This window comes from Populus euphratica, unplaced genomic scaffold, assembly GCF_000495115.2.
Source record: "Populus euphratica unplaced genomic scaffold, PopEup_1.0 scaffold38.1, whole genome shotgun sequence".
NCBI classification, from domain to species: domain Eukaryota; kingdom Viridiplantae; phylum Streptophyta; class Magnoliopsida; order Malpighiales; family Salicaceae; genus Populus; species Populus euphratica.
Genome location: NW_011499911.1, coordinates 724,649 through 738,282, shown reverse-complemented (window position 1 = coordinate 738,282; position 13,634 = coordinate 724,649). Strand labels below are relative to the sequence as shown.

General features: G+C 36.7%; 1 protein-coding gene across 9 annotated transcripts in view; it reads left to right on the top strand.

The window, feature by feature from the left end:
• The window catches only part of LOC105133993 (uncharacterized), a 13,806-nt gene extending 4,985 nt beyond the window's left edge, over positions 1 to 8,821 (top strand). For 3 of the 9 annotated variants that reach the window (XM_011038198.1, XM_011038199.1, XM_011038197.1), the window contains exons 7-11: positions 696 to 848; positions 2,956 to 5,125; positions 5,245 to 6,673; positions 7,447 to 7,530; positions 8,432 to 8,821. In XM_011038198.1, coding sequence (XP_011036500.1) covers positions 696 to 848; positions 2,956 to 5,125; positions 5,245 to 6,673; positions 7,447 to 7,530; positions 8,432 to 8,496 — 3,901 coding nt within the window. In that variant the 3' untranslated portion in view covers positions 8,497 to 8,821. The other 6 variants (XM_011038203.1, XM_011038200.1, XM_011038201.1 and 3 more) reach the window with 6 other exon arrangements.
• Positions 8,822 to 13,634: the final 4,813 nt, after the last annotated feature.

The following is a 13,634-nucleotide window of genomic DNA, read 5'->3' as shown; positions in this document are numbered from 1 at the left end:
AAAAGCCTTTTGTTTCTTTTTTTTTTTTTTTTTTTTTTTTTATTATTTTTGGGTGGGGGGGCGGCGGCGGCGGCAAGGGGCTCTGTCTCTGCTTGTGATCATGTTTGATTAATTACTCAAGTGGTTTTCAAACTTTGTGCCTGTTCAAGCTGTTAATTTCATCTTCTGTTCAAAATTTTGAATTTAGAGTCTGAAGAGTTTTCATGTGATTTCCAGTCATTTACTGCTCTAAGGGGGACATAATTGAAGAGGGATCTCTAATATGATTGTACCATCCTAATTATTGTGAGGAATGAGACATTGAACATGCAATATCATAATTGAATTACATTGGACATGCAATATCCTAGTAATGTTCTAGGATACTTTAGGAAAAAGACCTGCAGTCCTCTGCCACTCAGTCATGTTGTCAAGGCCATATAAAATAGCAAAAAATCTCAGGATCCTATAACTATGATGTCTTGCTGCCTAAGGCATGAGCATAAGCTAGAACATCTTCAGCTGCCTATTGAAGCAGCTGTTGCAATGCAATGTTGTTAAAAAGGTTAACCTGTGCATGGTAACATTAAAGTTTTTTAAAAATTGGACATGCATTTGCTGCAAGTTACAACCAGATATTGCACTTAAATGGGTGCTTGCATGCTTAATCTCCATAAATATTACTTTTTAATTTTGTTAATTGTTGTATTATGCAGGAAGGAGCTTTTAAGAGCGATTGATGTGAGGCTAGCTGCTGTTAGGGAGGATTTAGCCACAGCCTATGCTCGTGCATCAGCTACTGGATTCAACCTTGATACTGTTCAAGACCTCCAGCACTTTGCAGATTGCTTTGGTGCTCGTCGCTTGAAGTAAGCAGTCTGGGAACTCCACTATGTATAGTAGCTCTGTTGACTTCCTCTCCCTCTGCTTTTGTTTGTGTCTGTTTTGTGTGCCTTCAAATCCTGTTTTTGTGATTGCTTAGTGCCGCTGCTGCTTTTTTTTTTTTGGGAGGGTGTGTGTGGAATAATTGATTCTTCAGTTTGTTTAGGAGGCAAACTATGAGGGATTAGGAAGAGGAAAATCTGACAAAACTGGAGAATGCAATTTCAATTAGGCTTAACAGGAATTTTTTTTGGCTTGTCTATGGGACTAGTTTAAGTTTGGAATGGGGCAGCCTACAAGCCAGTTCTCAGCACTGACTAGAAGATGATAATATGGAAGCACTGTTTCAAGCTTTCTACCAATTTTGAACACTTCTCGCTCATCCTGGGTTCTATATAAAGATTCTTAAGCTTTTGATCTTCTATTCCTTTTCCAAGCCAGTTCTACATGCTGTGTGAATCTCATGAAATGCACTATTTATTGTGGTGCGACACCAGAATCTTTCGAATTTTTTTAAACCAAAAAGGCATATTGAGGTTCTGAACCAAGAGTTTAAATTCATAGTCATCTTTCTATAGTTGTGTTGATAGGTGATTCAAAATCTCAAAAATGGTTCTTAATCCTTGATCACTTTTTTAGGGCATTGGCAGTGCCTATATCAACTTTTTTTTTAAAAATAAAAAAAAGAAATCTTGAAATCATAATGTAAATATTAAAAAAAAAATCTTGAAATCATAATGTAAATTAGTTGTGCACTAGAACCATGTTCTGCTTTGAATCTGAAATTTATTGCTGTGAGATCTTGAAGTTGAAAGATGTCATTTCTATGTGGTTCTTAGTTGCTCTTGTTGAGGCTCCTCTGCCTAAGAAACTGATTTGACTTATCAAAGCTGTTTTAGCTGTAGCAATACTGATATAGTGCAGCTAGGGTCCACTTCACAATTGTGCCTGAAGTATTGCAATATGGTGCATCATCTGTGCTTAGCTATTTAGAAAATGAAGATCACCATGGACATTAAGAACATGCAAAGTTTAATTTAAAATTTAGAAGCATTGGCAAGACAAAGAAGAGGGATCTATTGTCTGGTGATTAAGATTTTGACTTGGAAAATGGGGAAGCTTCAGGCAATTCCATGCTGTGTCTAGATAGAGTTGATGCTGCATTATAGTTTTTATTGATGTATGACAGTTATTTCATGCAAGTGATCATATATTGGTGAATGAAAAGGAGCGACAAGTTTCTGGATGGTTGCAAATGCTAGTGTTTCTCTTCCCTATCACTTCACTGATATAACATGGTTCATCACTGAGTGGATTGATGTATTGCCTGCATGATGTCTTATTCAAGTAGGTCTTCTGATGATTCATTGGGATTATGAAGGTGTATAGCTGCATGAGTTTTTCTCTTAAGCTCAAATTGGGAGTTTTACAAATTTATTTATTGAGTGCATACCAGAATTAGGGAGTATTTTTCTCCATGGGCATTAGAATTCCTTGTGACTGACTTCAGATTATTTTCTAATCTTAGTGCTTTGTGTTGGAACATTGGGGTTCCTTCAAGGAGACCACATAGGTTACTGGTTTAAAGTATCAAGGACACTTGAGGAAATATATTGTTCATGATTGTGTTAAGTGTTGTCCGTTGTGAACCCTAGGGCCGGTCATTATGAATAATTTCTATTGGGAAAATGTTTAAAATGTTTCAACTTGAGGTATCCACATGCTTCCGAAATTTGGTCTTGGAACATACATTTGTTTTTTATGCCCTGCTGGTCCCATCATTTAGGACAAAGCAGGTGGCATTCTACAGCAAAATTACCTAGGAAAATATTTTAAACTTCTCAGCATTTGGGATCTTATTATCAAAACAGAGAAAGTTGACATCAGATCTCAATTAATTTATTATGTATTAAAAAAGGACAAATGTTCCAATCTTAACCTTACCTGTCACAACATGGCAGGTTTAGCTGTTGCAGGGTTGTATTCTGTAGTTCCCAACTTTTCTCATTAGTCTTAGTTACATTTTCCCCACAAACTTTAGTTAAATTTTTACTGTTATGACAATTTAATTGAGTTCTTAAATATTTTGTGCAGTGAGGCTTGTACGAAATTTATGCTACTGTGCCAGAGAAGACCAGACCTGATCAATCCATGTAAGCCAAGTGTGGAGGATCAAGTGGTCCGATCCTCGTGGGGATCTGACATGATCATTGATGACCCCACTGAAGATGAAAGTGGGTCCTACATGAACAGGCCCCACCAAAACCCATTCCAAAATAAACACCAACAGCAGCAAGCTGGAAAAGATATACAACAGCTAGATAAGACACAAACCCAACACCCTGATCAATCCAAGCTCACCACTTGTCAACAGCCCGATTCCTCTCTGGCTACACAGCAACAAACTTTTCAAAACGAGAAAAAGGAAGAAGAAAAGAAGAAAGAGGAGGCTGTGAATGAGTCATCACCAAGTCAACCAACCCAGCCTTCTAGGAGACTCAGTGTTCAGGACAGAATCAACCTATTTGAGAATAAGCAGAAGGAGAGCTCAGGTGGAAAACCTGTAGCTGTGGGGAAATCTGCAGAGCTGAGGAGGCTATCATCTGACGTTTCGTCAGCATCTGCAATTGAAAAGGCTGTATTGAAGAGATGGAGTGGTGCAAGTGATATGAGCATTGACTTGGGAAATGATAAGAAAGATGATGGCAATATAGACAGCCCCTTGTGTACACCCTGTTCATCCTTTGTATCTGGAACCAAAAGTAATGTGTTTCCTGTCTCATCAGATGATGATAAGGACCAGAAGGGTTTTAATGATACAGCAAGTGCAGCAAATCTAGTAAAGTTGGAAACTAGGAGTGTTTCTAGGTTGAAAGATCAGGGTGAGTTGCAAACTCATGGTGGTGGGCTTGTGGGGAAGGATGAGGAGGTGAATTTGAAAGATCAAGTAGCGTCTCTGGCCGAGTTAAGGTCACCTGCAGGTAGAGGAGAGGAGACTGGGGTGGGTGATCAGGTGGTTAGGGAGGATAAGTTGACGGGTACTTCGGACAGGGAAGAGAAGACTGGTGGAGTTGAAGCTCAACTGAGTTTTCAGGAGAGGTCGAGAGGTTTTCCAAATACAGTGAAGACTGTTGCAGAGAAAAACCAGGCTAGTCTGCAGACCCAGATTGGAAAATTTGCAGGCAGGGTTGGGGATGTGAAATTTGGGAACAAAATTGATGACATTGAAGTAAGGGATCCGCCACTAAGTCAGTCAAGTTCTAGGATTACTCAGACACATACTCTATCTCTTTCAGGACAGTTTGAAGGTGGTTTTGGAGTAAAGGGTAAGGAATTGCCCGCTAAAGTGACTGACTTTGATCTGTCAGCTTCTCAGCCACAGTGGAAATTGTTTAAGGGCGAAGTTGATCATGCAAGGAAGGAGAATACTGAACAGATAAAAGAGGAAGATCTTGAAGTTTCAAGAATGAAGGTCCACAAACAACCTTCTTCTGGTACAGAACAATTTAAGAAGCTTCAGGGTAGGAGGGATGAGAGTAGGGATGAGAGTGGGTATATTCATGGAATTAACAAGCTGAGTTTTCCTGGTAATAAGTTTTCTAAGAGTCAAGAGAGCGTTGTAACTCTGCAATTACCATCAGCAGGTCAGGCTCAGAGGGTACGGCAGTCCAAGGGGAATCAAGAGCTGAATGATGAGCTGAAGATGAAGGCAAATGAGCTTGAAAAGCTTTTTGCTGAACACAAACTTCGGGTTCCTGGTGATCAATCCAGTTCTGTTCGGAGAAGCAAGCCTGCTGAGGTGCAAGCTAAACAGGCAGAAAGTTCGCAGTACCGAAAACCAGTGGCAGTCGAGATATCTCCTGTTGAGTTTCAGGAAAAGAAGACAGTGCTTGAACCAGCTGGGAGTTCTAGTGATCTTGGAAAGTTCAGCACTCCACCAAGTAAGATAGTAGATCATCAGGACCATGGCAGTTCTCCCAGGCAGCGTTTCTCTGAGCTTAGTTTTTCAGACAATTCTAGAGGAAAATTCTATGAGAGGTACATGCAGAAAAGAGATGCAAAACTGAGGGAGGAGTGGGGTACAAAAAGATTGGAGAAGGAAGCCAAGTTGAAGGCCATGCAGGAAAGCCTTGATCAGAGTAGAGGTGAGATGAAGGCAAGATTTTCTAGCTCTGTGGACAGACAAAATTCATTGTCTAGTACTCGCCGACGTGCAGAAAAGCTCAGATCATTCAATTTTCATTCGAGTGTGAAGAGAGAACAGGTATTCCATCTTTCAACTGTCTAAGGAAAATAAATGCTGAAGATAATTAGTTTCAGCATTTTATTTTTTTGTTAGATTTTGTTATTTTTTTTTCTCTTTCCCTTATTGGAATTTCATAGTGTCCTTGTAAGGTTCTCTTTTTACTACAGCCAGTAGATTCCATTCAGAGTGAGGCGGATAAGGGTCTTTCTGAATTTCCAGAACAGAATTATTATGGAGAAGACAGGTCATTCAGTGCGGTGTCTTATGGGGACATTGCTTCTAGAAGATCTCAAAACAAACTCTTCCCAAACAGATATTTGTCTTCTCCCAACCCTCACACCACATTAGCACCAGTTCCACGGTCAGTGTCTAAAATTTCCAATCCAAGTTCTGGGAGGCGTAGAGTACAATCAGAAAATCCTCTTGCACAGTCTGTTCCAAACTTCTCTGATTTCAGAAAAGAGAATACAAAACCCTTTTCTGGAGTTAGCAAAGCAGCAAATCGCTCGCAGGTGAGAACCTATGCCTGCAGCAAGAGTTCCAGTGAAGAGATACCTCTTGTCAAGGAAGAAAAGAACCGGCAGTCTCAGTCCTTGCATAAAAGCTCTGCTGGTCCTATTGAGTTTAATGATTTTCCCCCATTGAACTCAGATGGTGTTGTGTTAGCACCGTTGACATTTGATCAGCCTGAGCTGATGCCATATGACAAATTCTCAAAGAATGTGGAGACAAAGCCTTTCCTCAGGAAGTGTAATGGAATAGGTCCTGGTTCTGGAGCCACTGTTGCTACACTGAAAGGTATGGTGGCACCTGAGTCTTTGAAAACTGAAGAATTTGAAGAATCACCCTTTCAGGCAGAAGAATCAGTCTATGAGGCAAAGGAGGAAGAAGACGAGGAGCTTGAAACAACAGAGGTTGAAGGTTGTGCTAATATGGACAATGGTAAACTAAGACTAAGCCAGGATTCAGACAAGATAGGTATGTCTGGATCTGAGAATGGTGATTCTCTGAGATCTATTTCTCAAATTGATCCTTCTTCAGTTTCTGAATTGGCTGCATCCGAGCCTTCAACATTCCATGCTTTAGGGTCTCTACAGGACTCGCCTGGGGAAAGCCCTGTGTCATGGAACTCGCGCATGCATCATCCATTTTCATATCCACATGAGACCTCAGATATCGATGCTTATGTGGACTCTCCAATTGGGAGTCCTACATCGTGGAACTCCCACTCCCTGATCCAAAGAGAGACTGATGCAGCTCGAATGAGAAAGAAGTGGGGAAGTGCTCAGAAACCTATTCTTGTTGCCAATTCATTCAATAATCAGTCTCGGAAGGATGTAACAAAAGGGTTCAAACGGTTGTTAAAGTTTGGAAGGAAAAGTCGTGGGGCAGAGGGTTTGGTTGATTGGATTTCTGCTACCACTTCTGAAGGAGATGATGATACAGAAGATGGGCGAGATCCTGCTAATCGGTCATCAGAAGATTTGAGGAAATCAAGAATGGGATTCTCACAAGGTCATCCTTCAGATGATGGCTTAAATGAAAATGAGTTGTTCAATGAGCAGGGTAAGATATAATTGCTTATCCTGATTGGTTAATTATTCTTTTTGATTAGAATATCAATCTACTATGTACCTGCGTAATGCTCATATGATAAATTAAACATGGTATGTGTTTGCAACTATTTCTTTTAAATGAAAATTTCTCTTGATAGCAAGGTTGTCAAATTTACTTCAGTGTTCTGGTGACCATAGCTTTATGGATTGGCAATAATGGCTGGCTTGCTCCCTTAACTATTGGATTCATGAGGTGATTTATAGACAGATCTGAATCTCGAATCTATTTGAATGTCAAGGAATTTCAGCAGCTAAATGTTGCTTGTAGTTTAGAGTAACCTCTACTTCTGATATTCTCCCTGCACTGTTTGTTCAAGAGTTTCATTTACTGTCAAGACCTCTACCATCGCCTGGAGTGTTTTGCGTAAAAAAGTACTGCCTGATCTTTGATGCATGGATTGCCAATATTTCTGTGCTTGTATGTTGAAAATTTGCTCATGGCCTGTGTGAATTTTTTATTTAGACATCATGTGCCAGAAGTAGTTAAACTGACATGATTTGGACATACTTATCTATTAAGGGAGTATGGTTCTGCTCTAGATCTTTTCATCTGAAACTTGTATATTTATGAATAAATTGTCCTTTATGCAACACCTTCAGATGTGCAGAGATTTGGCAGGTGTTTTTAAAAATTGCACAGATTGCTCCAAACAGCAGAAATTTTCCGTTTGGTTTTCTTGATTGGGTTATGATAGTTGTCTTGACCCTTCTCATTTCATGCAGTTCAAACTTTAAATATCTCCATACCAGCACCTCCAGAAAACTTCAAATTGAGGGATGATCTTATGTCCGGAAGCTCAATTAAAGGTAATTTTTTTTTCTTGTTTATATTCCATGCTCTCAATTCTTAAATTTCTTCACAACAAATTGATTGACATGTTAGGCTGTTGGAATATTCTGTAAAGTCATGTTTAGGGGAGGCATCTGCGCACCATGTTTTCTTCTTGATGTAGGATTCAGGAACATGAAACTTCCACTCTTGATAATGCTTTACTCAAAATCTTCATACAGAATTGAGTGCGTGCTCTTTTGGAGGTGTTTTGAGTGGTAGGTTTGTTTATGAGCATGGTCTCTAGGTCCAGTGCATGTATGCTCATGTTAAAGCCTGCATGTGATCCATGACCTGTGCTCTGCCTAGAAATCAACAAAAGAGTCGTAGTTTGTGTGAGTGTATATGTTTGTAATGTTGTGCCAAAAAAATAAGAATCATTTACAAGATTGCACGAGTCTGTCTAAGGGCACATGAGTGGTTCAAGTCGTCCACAGACCCACTGTTAACGTGTGTTCAAGACAGCTTTTGTTCAATCTAGCTACCAGACAGAAAACAAGAAATAAACACTTGATTAGTTCAACTCTTGCCAGGTGCAAACAATTCCATGGTGCCATCAGACTTGGGCGAAGCCCATGAATTAACCATGGTGCACTTGCAGGAAACTCCTTGCCGAGGGCCTGAGCACCCTCAGGATTAGTCAGGCCTTGGCCTGGATACCTGGTGCTAATTCAAAAAAAAAAAAAAAAAAAACACTTGATTGTTCATGATGGAATATTTACAATGTGTTTTGAGCATGTTTTTCATCCAGTGACTAACAACCTTTTAAGTAAAGAGTCGCCGCCTATGCAAGGCATGGAGGAATGAAGGAAAGCCTTAAAGTTTCTGTTTGAAATTTGATTATTTATGATGATTTGCTTACAACCTTAAACTTTACAGCACCACGATCATTCTTCTCACTGACATCGTTCAGAAGCAAGGGTAGTGACTCAAAGCTTAGATAATCACTTCAAGAGAAAAGCTCGGAGCTACTCTTGGAATCATCATTCAAGTGACAGTGTAAAGGGATTATATATAGAATATGAACGCTTCTTGAATATGTTATATATCGTATTGAACAAAAATTGCCTATTGGCATTCTTGGGATTTTGGTAGTCTAGGAGCATTTTTTCTTCTTCCTCATTCTCCAGCCTTGTGTGATGTATATATGAGAAACAGAACTCTTGCTAGAATCCGAGTTTTTGACAGCTCAAGGAGAGGTGATTTTGCAGAGCAATAGCCTGTATACAATGACTACATTATTTTACCTTCTCCACTCCATTCATTTCACGCGTTTTGTTTTTAGTTGAAAATGTCTGTACTTGTTAAAGAAGTCAAATACCGTTATGGACAATAGGCTGCTTTTGCATACGTTGGTGTCATCAAGGAAAGCTGTGTTCCATTGATGTTGGCCCTTAGGCTCATAGGAAAGGTAATGGATATTCTTCAAGACAGATAGCAGAAACCAACTCAGTTTTATGTCTCGTCTCTGCAGGCTGATAGGCAAAAGGATTTGCATCCCTCTTGATATTGTCAACTCAAAATAGATTGGTCAAAGTTATATCAAATCCAAATACAGTAACAGTACTATGTATTTTTGTGATCAGCAAAACAATTGCTCGTTAAATTTTATGGTGACAAATGGAATAGTCTTACGGTTAATGTTGTGAACTTTGAGATTACATTACATATGGACAGCTTTTTATTACGCAAGGACAATTTGTTGTCTGCATATTTCATAATTTAGGCTGTCCTTGGTCAAGAAAAGGATCATAGAGGAGAAGTATGAAGACAATCTCGAGAGGATTTATGATTGAATCGTCGTCACACTGGATATCCCTTCTCACTGGGGATATCTGCGCTGCACTTCATGGAATATTCAAATGCCCAGCTTTAATGGCCTTGCCTGCCGGCCGCCTGCCATCCTTTTGGTGAGGAACATCGAGCCATCCATTTGTTGCGTTAGCCGCAGTTCTTCTCATGTGCCTATTCTGCTTTCACATATTTAATATATCTTATGCCATCAGTTCGAGCAAGAAAACTTGGTCATATTAAACTTTAAAATTAATCTTAGCCTACTCAAAACTACAAGGAGGCAAAGAGAACTAGGAAACTAATATGCTATTATAATATTATTACTGCAAGCAGGCAATATAGTGACCAGAGAGGACTAGAAAACAACAAAACTGAGGACATGAATCCATTTTTTATGACTTCGATTGATTCCATTAAGTATTTTGATTATAGTACCAAAAAAAAAGGAAAACAAGGCGGCATGATCAAAGTTTATTTACTCAACCAGCTCGTTATTGTCAACCAGCCTAAACACAGTTTGTGTAAGAACCTCGTTTTCTTCAATGGCCTGTTTGCCTCTCTTCTCCGAACTGTAATCTTCTTTCGCTAACACTTTGCTCACATTTCGAATGCCATCGCTTGTAAATCTTGTTCTTCCTTTGAAATCGGTTACTATCATTCCGGCCACTCGCGAAACTATCATTAGCGTGCGCAACGCGTTCACCTCAGCAATCCTGTTAATTCACATCACACTGTGATTCACGTTCATTTACACAATTCGGCTTTATATAGACTCCAAATAGTCTGTGCCAAACTCCTCCCCCCACTCCTTTTGCCATGGTTATTGATACGTCATGGCAAAAGCTTGGGAGCAGCTCTTAGGCTATGGGCAGCTAGCACACCATCAAACAGTAAATTTTTTAAAAGATCAGCAAATGACTAATTTCACGTACACATGGTGGGTTTATAAGCTTCACAAATCCATATTTTGATCAATCTAGCTATACTGCTGTCCCTGCTGGTAGGCTTCAGCTACAAAGCTACGTTGCTGCTTCCAGTAAATCCCATCATGGTGTTTCAAGCCCAAGCTCAGGGACTATTAAGGGAGGAACTCGTGGAATGCCAGTCCTTTGGCTAATCAAGATAGCTTAGAGTATGTTTGGAAATGAAATTTAAATAATATTTTTTTATGTTTTTATATTGTTTTGATGTCCTAATAAAAAATAATTTTTTAAAAATAAAAATATTATTTTAATATATTTTTAAATAGAAAATATTTTGAATCGTAATCGCTATTATAATTTGAAATATTATTTTAGTATGATTGATTATAATAAGGAGGAAGTTGAGGAACATAAAAGACTAATTTTAGGGTGGAAAATCAATGGAAAGATGGTTGATATGCAGTACACGTTGAAATTTATTAAGGTGTTTTTAATATCTTATTTGATATAGATGGTGCATTAAATGGTTTTGAAAAATGGCTTTTTGAGTGGTTTTTATGGATAAATGATACACAACATGTAGGTTTAGCTTAAGTTTTTAATTTTTTTTTTTAATTTTGACCTTTAGTCTTTCAATTAAATTCTTAATAGAATTTTAATTTTCAGAGTCAATAATTTCACTCCTGTCAAGTTTTAAAATAATCTCTTGATTTTAGCATATTTTTAACTTGGTTATTAGTCTTGAATATTCTTTAATTTTATTCCTAATTTACCTTCAAATTTCTAACTTTTTCAATTTTATCTTATTTTCAATTGAATTAGGTTATCAAATTTAAGCATCTATTGCAAAAAGTCATTAGTTTTGAATTTATTCAATTTGATCCTTAATCGACCACCAAACTTTGTTTTTCTTATAATTTTATCTCTAATTTCACAAAATTAAGTTTGTAAAAATTAAATTGGGTCCTCTAAAATTTCAATATTCTTAATTAAGATCAAATTAGACTTCCAAACTTATTTTTTTTTTACCAATTAAACCCCTAATAAAATTAATTTGACCTATTAAAAATATAATTAAGTTCTTGCACTTAATTAATTTTTTTACTTTGACCCAAATTAATTCTTAAACTCAAGTAAACCTTTAGTTAGGCCGATAATTAAATCAAATTGGCCTATTAAAAGTCTAATTAAATCTTCAGACTTATTTTTTTTTATCTGAATTCACCCGATAATCATTTAATTTAACTCTGAATCTGCATTGTCTTTCAATCTTGAATACAATTGAGTTCTCAATTTTATCTAAAATCTTAGTTTGGTTTTTCCATGTGCTTAAAACCCTTCTTAGCCTGTTTTTTTTTCCAAGTTACAAGTCTTTTTTCATTTTCCAGTTTTGTTTAGCCTGTTTTTTTTTCCAAGTTACAAGTCCTTTTTCATTTTCCAGTTTTGTTTTTTTTTGTTGTTTTTTGTTATATATATTTTGAAAGAAAAAGGCAAATTTGAGGAAAATCCAAAGTTAGGTTGTGTTAATATCTAATGGAGTATTTCATCTTATACTCATTAATTGTTCTACATTTTCGCTAATATACTTGTTTTCTCATATAAGATTTTCTATTTATCTAAAAGTTTAGTTTTATAAGATTTAGGTAGATACTTTTCCTATAACTTTTATTTCATATCATTCCAATAAGTGATAGAAGATTTACCTCTCCTTTCCAAATAACCCATGACACTTTTTCAATAAAGTTAGGCTATATCTCTAAATTTAATCTTAATAAATCTAACTTTTTTAATTTTCATATGATTTGAACCAATTAAAGAAGTGATCCATGTCATGAATCCACTTATTAAAAATTCAAGGTTCATGACAACCACAAAAAATAAAGGCCTCTATTTTGTTACTTCTCATGACTTACTCATTAGGGTTATCATGATTGAGATAATCCATGTTTTAGTTATATTAATAATGTTCAAAGTAAAAATATCTATAATGATTATTATTATTATATGTTTTACTGGTCTTAGGGTGTCTTGTTTAGAAAATTTCTAGGGGTTCAACCCTTTTAAACATGTTAGTCATCTAGGTTTGCATGAGCTATAATTGCTCTTGAATGACTCAAAGGGTATTATTCATGGTTAGATCCATGGTAGATTTAGACTCTAGGTTGGACACTGAGTGACCATTATACAAATATATGTAACATTAGCTTAGAGATATAATTGATATCACAATAATTTTTGCAAGTGAAAACACTATACACAAATAAAGTTACTACGTGGAGATTAAGTAAGACTGGAACATACCAAGAGAATTAATGCTATAACTTTAAGTTTAAATGGTTAATTAGATAAAAGTTATAACTTTTCACAAGTTTAGGTAAGCTTTATAATTAATAAAGAGGATTAGATGCCAAATATAAATGATAAAGTTGGTTGATAAATAAAAATATAATGGATAAAAAATAAGTTGAGATTCTTTAAGCACAAATACTAACAACGATAACTTAGAATAACAAATATAATATCTAAAAAAATAAATTAAAAGATTGAGTGATATGTCAACCAAGATACTTAACGAGGTTAATATATCACTTGTATTATACAAGTTTTATTAATATAGTAACGTTGATTTGTTGTTGTGTCAGCAAACTTTTTTTTTGTTGTTGTTATTTTTTTATACTTTTTATACTATTTATTTTAAACCATAGCTGTTGAAATTAAAAAGTATTGTACTTATCACTAATAATCTATATAGGCTTTAGGCTTTACAACATGGACTCGAGCTAACAAAATATTTGCTTGTTTTAGACTTTTCTTTTGTTTGTTGGTTGCTATTATGAGGAATTAGCTGTGGTAGTTGGATTGTTTAGCAATTATAGAGGTGGTTGATAGTGTCGAATGTCTTAATGAAGAAGGTTATTGGATTTCGCGCTGACTGTGGGTGGTGGGTTTCTCAAATTCAGTGTGAAGAGGGGTTGTGGTGGATCGGTCATGTGCAGGTGCTGTGGTTGGTGGTTATGTGGCTTTCTCTAGTGTCTGGTATGGATGAATCTGAGTTAAGTGATGAGAAGGGAAGAGGGATCTTGTCCTGCTGGTCATCATTGGTTGTGTGGATGGGTCCTAGGAGTGATATTTTTTGTTTGAGTCGATTTTTATAAAAAAAAATAACCAAATCAGTTTTTTCAAAAGAACCAAAACCAGTTCAAATCGATCAATTTCGATTTGATTTGGTTATTTTAGAACAAAAACTGATTTTTTTCGATTTGACTTGGTTATTTTGATTTGGCTCGGTTTTTTTGGTTTGATTCGGTTTTTTCTGGTTTGACACAGTTATTTTCTAGTTTGGCTTAGTTTTGTTTTTGTTTGGG